The sequence below is a fragment of the Bos mutus genome, chromosome 2, assembly GCF_027580195.1.
Source record: "Bos mutus isolate GX-2022 chromosome 2, NWIPB_WYAK_1.1, whole genome shotgun sequence".
Classification (NCBI taxonomy): Eukaryota; Metazoa; Chordata; class Mammalia; order Artiodactyla; family Bovidae; genus Bos; species Bos mutus.
The window spans coordinates 13802192-13811262 of record NC_091618.1 but is presented as its reverse complement, the minus strand read 5'-3'; the positions used below and the strand labels follow the sequence as shown (position 1 = coordinate 13811262).

Sequence of the window (9071 nt, the reverse complement as noted above, 5' to 3'; positions counted from 1 at the left end):
CACCATTCCCTTCATGTTCCCAGTTGTCTCTCCAGAGCCTAGCCCAGGGCCTGGCACAAAGTAGGTGCTTTAATAACTGTTGGATTAAAAAAAGGAAGGGTTCCTCTAAACCTCAAGTCTGCTCCTCTGTAAAAGGGATGATAACAATAACACCTACTTCAGGAACTTGGTTTTAAAAGTTCAATCAGACAATGCACTTAAAGCCCCCAGCATGCAATAAACAACACAAGGTGGATCTTATCATTAAAAGTGCTTTGGAAACTGTAGTGTCGAACAAGGTAGATTAAGGCCAGTCTCTGAAAGTGCAGGCTGCCTGTGGAAGGCTGCCTGCCGGTGGAAGGTCAGAGAAAGGACGGCAGCTGGGAGCCAGTGGCAGTCAGGCAGAACAGAGCTGTCCTTGAGTCTTGAAGAGCCGGCTGAAAGGACGGAATTTCGGAAGGAGAGTGAGGAGGCAACGGCCGACAGGAGCAAAGGCTCGGAGCTGTGCGCAGAGGTCAGAAAAGCCTGGCGCACGGGCAGGGTAGAGGGGGAGCTGGACAGCTGGGAGGAAAGGCGCGCGGTAGACATTCCGCAGGGAGGGGCGAGCACGTGTGGGGCAGACGCGGCGCGTCGGACAGGGTCACGCTTTTGCCGGGGGCGAGCAGAGGGCACACGCTGACCCCGGTGCCTCTCCCCGCTATCGGGCAGAGTGGGGAGCGGTGGGAGAGCACGGGCTCTGGGACCAGCTAGACCAGGCTCGCCACCTGGACTCCCCACTCACCGTCTCCTTATTTCCTGCGAACTTGTCAGCCCTACGCTGAGTCTCGGCTCCCCTCACCTGTAAAATGAAGATCGAGATGATGCCTGCGCCGCCAAGAGTCGGCCAGCGCTTTCCCGGCGTGGGCATCATGCCCAAGGGGGAGTTTCCTTTCTCCTCTGGTTTCTCATCTCTGTTCTGACCCCAAGCTCCGGGAGGGACCAGGGTACGGATGTCGGTGGCCTGCGCCCCAGCTCTCGGGCACCGTGCCCCCCCAACTGCTTCCTTCTCAGATTCCGAAGAGCGCCTTGAGGCCAGGGAAGGGAGCAGGGCTTACCAGCCCGGGGCAGGGACACGGAGCCCGGGACCCGCGCTGACGTAGGCAAACTGGGTGCCACCGGGGCCCCATCGCCCCTGGGAGCATTGGGGGATGGGCGACCAGCCCCGGACGAGAAAGGGCCTGCTTGGGGCTTCCTATTTCGGGCGCGGGGGTGTGGGCCACGCCCCGTCACGTGACACAGGGGCCTTTTAAAGCGGCAGCGCGGGCTGGGAGCTGCTGGTCCCAGAGTCCTTGTACGCGTTCTCTGTCGTCTTTCCCAACCTAGCCCAGCTTCACCATGGTGGACGCCTTCGTGGGTACCTGGAAGTTAGTGGACAGCAAGAATTTCGATGACTACATGAAGTCACTCGGTGAGGACGGCTCGGGATGCTGGGCTTGGGATGGATGCTGTGCTGGGGAGGGCTGGCCGCGTGCCCGATCGGAGCAGTTCTCTAGCCCTGGCTAGATCCTGCATGCCTGCTGCATCCCTCCTGGTCAAGGTTGGGGAGCCAGGGGACGCGGAGAAGGTGGCAGCCTGGGCTAGGGCATGCGAGGCCTGTTGGGAGGGGTTTTTTTTTTTTGCCTCCCCGCGGCGCATGTGGGATCTTGGTTCCCCAACCCAGGATGAACGTTGCCCCACTGCAGTGGAAGCGCGGAGTCCCAACCACTGGACCGCCAGGGAATGCTGGGAGGGGACTTTAACGATCTGAACTTGGTCAGAGAAATTCGCAGGCAAGGAGGCGCCAGGGGGCAGCTGTGTCGGTTGATGGAGGGTGGTGGGGGCAGGGAGGCACTTTCGAGGAAGTAGGGCTTATGATCTGGAGGTAGGGGTGTGGGTAAAAGAGGAGCACTGATTGAAGGTGAGGAGGGAGGAAAAGAAGCATGGGCAGTTTAGGAACTGGAAACTGAACCGTGAAAGGGAATAGAATGGATGGGAAGCGTCCTAAGGTCTAAAGTAGGTAAGTCCCCAGGAGAAAGATGGAAGGGGGAACAGCTGTGAACAGGCTTTGAGGAGGAGGTAAGATGGGCCTGCAGAGTTAGCAAGAACCCCTGCTCCTCTTTGTTGGGTTAGTTAGGGCAAAGGATTGTTGCTGGAGGTTGCCCTTTCTCACCAACCAGCCTAGTGGTAGGGTAGGGCAAGAGGCCCCATCATCAGCTGCAGCCCAAGGATAACTGCTCATTGGAGAAGTATCTGGTTAGGGGGTACAGCAAAGAGGCCTGAAGCAAAGCCAAGACCTAGTAACAGCAGGGAGGGTCGTTGGCCTAGGAGGGTGTGGTGCCAGGATGGAGGAGAATGAAGATTCAAAGAATCTTGCAGAGAAGGACTCCAGAGATCCCCATGCCTTGGTTCAACAGAAGGAGAAGCCAAGATCCAGAAAGAGTAGAAACTTGTCAAATCAGTTCCACAGCAGAGCTGATATGAATATCTAGATTTCTAAATCCCAACAACTCAGAGCAGTTCCCACTATAGGCCCTGGGGGTGGGAGTAGTAAGAACTGCTTAATTCATCATTGATCTCAGCCCTTCCCCTTCTGATATGGATTAGAGGGAGAAGGTCATATCCCTTCTCTGGAATCTCCAACTATGAGATTATCCCAGTTCCCCAAGCTGGGATGGGGAAAACTGGATGGTTGAGCTAGGTTCCATGCCTTCCTCCCAGGGGACGGCTGGATTACAGTAGTTAACCAAGGTGGAACCCAGGCACTTCCCACCTGTTCCTGACCCCTGAAATAAGGACAAGTGTTGACTTTTGAGGCCAAAGTGCTCAACTGCCCCTCTATGCTAAGCACTATACCCAATGACTCCAGGAAGGCAATAATTCTTAAGAGAAGTAGGAGGCCCAGGGCAGTTCTTAGGGAAGATGGGATGCCCAGAGCTAGCTCCACACCCCCAATCCCCAAAGTCTCTCCTAGCAGACATTAGAACTGAAAACCTAGGTCCCTGAAGTGAGTTGCACCATCCTTACCACCCTTGCTCCCTTATTTTGCCCCAACTTGGATTAAGTCTAAGAATCCACCCATCCTGTTTGTACAGATGGAAAAAATGAGAGGCCGAAGGGGAGAAAAGACCCTCCTCAGCTCTCAGTAAATAGCTTCAGCTTCATTTCTAAGTGGAATCCATCTCTTCCCGGGTCTCCTAATTCTGTAACTTGTTCTTAGCTCAGTCCCTCACTGACTCCACAGTGCCTTCCTTCCTCAAACACTCCACACCTCTGGGTAGGTCCTAAGTAAACAGAGCTCCTTGCACAGTGACAAGGTCCTGCTGTGTGCTGGGGAGTGGGACTAGCCTAACTTACTCTGATAACAGGTGCGTGATCAGTCGTGTCTGACTCTGCGACCCCATGGACTGTAGCCGACCAGACTCCTCTGTCCTTGGGATTTTCCAGGCAAGAATACTGGAGTGGGTTGCCATTTCCTTTTCCAGGGGATCTTCCTGACCCAGGGATTGAACCTCCATCTCTTGCATCTTCTGCATTAGCAGGCAAATTGTTTACCATGTGCCACCTGGGAAGCCCCTGATAACAGGGGGCAAGGCCAAACCCTCAGTGGCCAGGCAGGGTGGGCCAGCAGCAGCACAGCTGCAAAGGGTGCCTGAGCCTCTTTTATGTTAAACCAAAAGTTCTCAGAGGACGAAGAGGCCCAGCCTAGTTAGTGTCAGTGATCTCAGGCACACTTGGCGGCCTCAGACCTAGATGAAGTGCATGCTGGGAGACAGGATGGCCCAGGAGGAACAGTGAACAGTTTTGGAGCCTAAATTCAAATTTAGATAAACCACTCATCCTTTCACTTTGGACAGTACTTCACTCTCAAAGCCTCGTTTGTAAATTGGGGATAATAAAGCCAACTGTTCAGAGCTTTTATAAACATTAAGTAAAACCACCCATGTAGCCAGGCATATCCAGGGACTTTCCACCCACCACCTCACCAAAGCCTCTGCTCTTGGAGAACAGCTCAGCAGAGACTGTTCGAAGGGGAAATTGGAGGCGAAAGGCATATCAGGGAAACCATGACCTGCAGGGCTGTTTGTTCCACGCTCTCTTGCAGCATTGGGGAAGACTTGCTGAGGCCCAGAGGGGAGTCCCCACAGGAGGGGGGGACTGGAGGTCTGACTGCCTACCACTTCAGGCCTCTCCTAAAACTGAACACTGAGACTAACACCCCCTCCTGCCTATCTCCTAGATTATGGATAAGAGGTTTTGAAAATGTCTTTGTTATCATTTATGGGGAATGAGCACCAGTGCATCTCAGAGCAAAAACTTTCAGAAGCAGAAAGTCCTTGTCCATAGGTTCCAGAAGGCAAAGTCCACATTTCTTTTCTTTCTCCCTCAGCCTGTGCTTGGAAAGCTGCTCAGGTGGCCTGGACGAGAGCCTTGGGCTCCAGCCTTTTTTAGCTGAGCAGTAAAGTGAGCTCTGCAGTCAAACATTCTGGATTTGAATCCCAGATTTGTGACCCTGGGCTTCACCTCACTCTCAGTTTTTGCATCTGTAGAGATACTAGCATCAATCCTGCAGGGAGACCGGAAGAACTGAGAGAGACTTAAACATGTGGTTTTTACCACACAGGAGGCACTTAATAGTAGCTTATTCTACTCAGCTCTGCCACTAACTTGCTGTGAGGCACGCTTGTCCATTAAGTTTCTCATGTCCCATGGAATCAGTAATGTCTCTTTACTGCACAGAGCTAACGGGAAAAACTGAATTACAAAAGCTATGTAACGTCTTTGAAGGTTCTCACCCGCCTCTTCTCCCTCCCCAACATTCTGGTCTGAGTTGGTCACTGAGCCCCTTGTACTTCGCCTCTCGCTCCAGCTCATGCTCATACCCTTCCCTCTGCCCTCAGGTGTCGGTTTTGCTACCAGGCAGGTGGGCAATATGACCAAGCCTACCACAATCATCGAAGTGAATGGGGACACAGTCATCATAAAAACACAAAGCACCTTCAAGAACACAGAGATCAGCTTCAAGCTGGGAGTCGAGTTCGATGAGACCACAGCAGATGACAGGAAAGTCAAGGTGAGTTGAGGAAGGGGCCGTGGGGGATGGAAGGCCCTGAAGGGGAATAGGGCGTCACCCTATTGTTGCACCTTGAGGGGTGGGCTGTTGTGGGGGATTGAAGCCGGCCTGTGGGGTGCTGGGATGTCCCAAGTGCTAAAGGCATGAGTCCTGTCCTCTTGTTCTCTTCCCTGTCTTCTTGGGAAGCATCTACCTGTTGCCTGTGGGACTGGACTGCACAGAGCCAGGATATTCTGACCTCAGCGTCTACACCAGCTCCAGCTGGGTGACCTTGCACATGGCATGCAACAGCTCTGGCGTTCCTTCCCCTTCCATAGATGGCGGGGAAGTTATGTGGACATGGCTGTGACCTCAAGTACTTTAGGAACAATGCCCAGAAGTCAGGGTCCTCAACTGAACAGGTGATCCTGGCTGCCAGGAGCCGAGGAGACAGCTGAAGGACAAGAGGTGGAGACCTACTCAGATGCTTCTTCAGCCTCCACCTCCCGGGTTTGGTCAGTGACCCTGAGAAGCCATTTCTAGTGCTGCCAGCCTACGGGGAAGAAAAGTTATCTTCTGGATGGAGCATTGTCTTTGGTGTGTTTGTAGTATCTTCTCGCCAAGCCTCCGCCCCTCTCCTTCCAGGGAGGAAGAGGACATCTGCGTCCAGTCTCAGGACTTCTTGGCAGCTTGTCTGCAGGTGGCTGTCTTGGCTGCTTGCCTCAGGCCTCCTAGGCCGAGCCAGGCATGGGAGAGAGAGAACAAAGGGGTTTTGCCTTCGACAAGGTGTTCCTCCAGCAGCACCTTTCCACTAGACCCTATCTCCTCTTCCTCACAGCTGCCCCTGAGGACAGGAGAGGGTCTAGTATCCTCCCTGTGGAGGAAGCTGGAGCCCAGCCCAGGATCACACAGGAAGCTGGCAGCATAGAGGGGGTGGTACCCCCAAATCACAGCCCACCTTGGAAAGAAGTGCTTACCCTACCATAAACCTTCACCTCCTTGAACTAGCCTATCTTCTTGAAGGGCAAGAACCCCAATTAAACACAATAGTAGCTCTCTGGGATGCCTCGGCTAAAAAACTTGCTGAATGGACCAAAAACTAGAGGAATGGGAATGAGGAGGAAGGGGGTGGTAAGGGTGCACACCTACCACCCCTCTAGCCCCAAACACATACACACAGCCTCTTTAGATCTGCTGGTCCATCAGGGTCCCCCAGCCTGGCTTAAAGCCCCCAAATTTCTAGAGAGACCTGGGAAGACTTGCCAGATGAGAGCCAGCTGACGTAGGCTGGCAGCACCCAGAAGACAAAGTGGACATTTGACCAGGGCTATGGAACACCCCAAGGACACCCAGTCCCAGTACCTGGCAGTTGATGCTCACTTATCAGCTGGAGGGGAGAGGCCATATGTGATATGGACCAGGGGGCACAGGAATACGGATGGGACAGTCTAATCTTCCAACACCTCGCATCCCCAAGGTTCTTTTAGACACTATGTGTGATCACCACCAGGAGTCTCAGGATTATTCCTCCTCACTGGTCTTTCCCAGGGATTAGGCTGTACCCCGCTCCTATATCTTAGAGGGACTGGGGCTGTGGGCATCACCCAGGGTATGGGATAAGTGCCCATCTTGAAGGCTGGTGGCACTTCTCAGAGCCAGGCTGTCTGACTTCACTGTACTGCCTGCTTCTCCCTTCTTGCCCAACAGCTGAAGGCCCCTCTTCCAGCCAAGCAGCAGTGGTGAAGTAGACGTCTCATGGGACTGGGCTGGAGGTGGGCTGGCTGAGCTCTGGCTCTCACACCATCAGTAGTTTGGGTTAGAAGCTAAGTCCTTTGTGGCCCCGGTGACCAGACCTCTTCTTGCCCCTCAATCCTAGCTCAGATCTCAGCTCAGCCTCTACCCTCTTTCCACAGTCCATCGTGACGCTGGATGGCGGCAAACTTGTCCACGTGCAGAAGTGGAATGGACAAGAGACATCACTTGTGCGGGAAATGGTTGACGGGAAACTCATTCTGGTAAGATGGATTAACTTTGACGCCTTACCCAATTGGTTGCTACTGTCCCTTCAGCTAAGCCTAATGTGCAAAGCCAAGGTCATGCCCTGTGACCAACGGAGGGTGGAGGCAGGCCTGGGTGGTATTAGGACTCGTAATACTGTGGCTCTGGGCTTTGTACATGCCTCGGCATAAATCTCAGCTTATAGGGTGCATGATTTTGGACAAGTCACCTTCTCCAACTGTAAAGTGGGTACTAATAACGACACCCTTGTAGGACTGCTGGGAAGTCTGAAGGAGAGAGTGCTTGCAGAGCACAAAGCCTCACTGGTGTGGGAGGACTACAGTAGGCACACTCTACAGCCTTCGTTTCGTCCTCCGCATGGGCCCACTGCCTTGCCCAGGGAGAGGTGGAAAGCACAGCCAAATGTGATTCGTGCCCTGTAGGAAAGGCTCCCATCTCCTAACCCTTTGGGCAGGGACAGGCTGGTGATGGGTTGGGCCCTGACAGCACAGTCCTTTCTACTTCATTCCAGGCTCACTCACCTCCTCTCATTGCTTTCCATGCCTGACCTATTGCAAGTACCTGATGAAGGCCGGGGTTGAAAGCAACAACCAGGCTGTCAGATCTGTCTAAGGACCACACTCAAAGAATGTAGCCTTGACTGAATACCCCCCAGGGGTAGAGATAGCAGTCACTTGTGGTCTCTGCCTCCTTATTCTGTAGGGTCTCAGGTTTTCACCTCAGCATCTTCATTGTAGACCTTCTTGGGTCAGTGTAACCTGCTCACTGCATTCTTGCACTCACACAGGGCAGGGGTCCCTGCAGTTTAGAATGAGGTACCTGGCTCTGGTGGGAACGTGATATACAGAACTAAATACTTGCTGGGCAGTCAAGCTATGGTGAAACCATGGGCCTGGCTGTATGATGCCTGGAAGGATGATGGGGGCTTTGGCCTCTGGCCCTGGCACCACCCTAAGTTAGGGAAAGAATGGAGAATTGGTGGCCTAAGATAGTCCTTTACCAAGAGTCTCTGGACATTTTTATTCACCTTTTTATCTACTATGTGCCAGGCACCTTCTTAGGCACTAAGGATGGAAAGGAATGGTACAAGGGAAAGAGAAACACTCTGGGATCTTGACCAAGTTGCTTCCTCCCTGAAAGTTCATTTTCCAAAATCTCTGCAAGAGGAATTACAATACCTAACTTAAAGACTTGGGTGGATTCCCTGGCAGTCCAGTGCTTAGGACTCAGCACTTTAACTGCCGTGGTCCAGGTTCAATCCCTGGTATGGAACTAAGATCCTGCATGTCATGTGGCACAGCCGAAAAAAAAAAAGAAGACTTGGTATAAGCATTAGGAAAAAAAAATCTGTCAAGAACCTGGCACATAGTAGGTAGGCAGTAAATGAAAATTATCATCATGAAGTAGTAGAGGGCTCTCCCCATCAGAATGGAGCATTCCCAATACCTTCCATGCCCATGCCCTTGCCCTAATCTGACTGTCTTTTTTCCAGACACTCACCCATGGCACTGCAGTTTGCACTCGTACTTACGAGAAACAGGCATGACCTGCCCTCTCCTTCCACTGACTGCTCTTCTGCCAGTGGGCTACTCCTGGACTCGGCACCAGATTGCCTCATTTTTCTCCTCTGGCATTTTGTATAAATCCACCTTGACTGGAGAAATTCTCCTGGGGTCAGGTGGCACCAGCCTGGATCCAGTTCCGTTCTCATTGTGTCTGTTTGTTTTTTTAACTGCATCCAAAGGGTGCTCTGAGGTCAATAAAGCAGAGCCAAGGCCACCCAGTTGCCTTTCTGCCTTTGGTGACATGATTCTGGGATTCTCAGTTTCTGTGTGTGTCAGAGAGTAGGCAGAAAAGACTGCTACTCAGGAAGCAGCACTGGATGAGACTGAAATGGACAGTCTCAGGGACAGTGACAGCTGATCACCTTACATGTACAAAAAATAAAACAGCTGTACCTACACCCTGCCTTCACAGTGCCCCCCCCTAAGTCCAAATGAGCTAG

General features: G+C 52.7%; 1 protein-coding gene across 1 annotated transcript; it reads left to right on the top strand.

The window, feature by feature from the left end:
* Window positions 1–380: 380 nt before the first annotated feature.
* Window positions 381–8845, top strand: FABP3 (fatty acid binding protein 3). The gene is made up of 5 exons (XM_005906169.3): window positions 381–493; window positions 1342–1426; window positions 4896–5068; window positions 6961–7062; window positions 8559–8845. The coding sequence occupies exons 2-5, from the start codon at window positions 1354–1356 to the stop codon at window positions 8610–8612; spliced, it is 402 nt and encodes a 133-aa protein (XP_005906231.1). The 5' UTR covers window positions 381–493; window positions 1342–1353; the 3' UTR covers window positions 8613–8845.
* The last annotated feature ends 226 nt before the right edge of the window (window positions 8846–9071 follow it).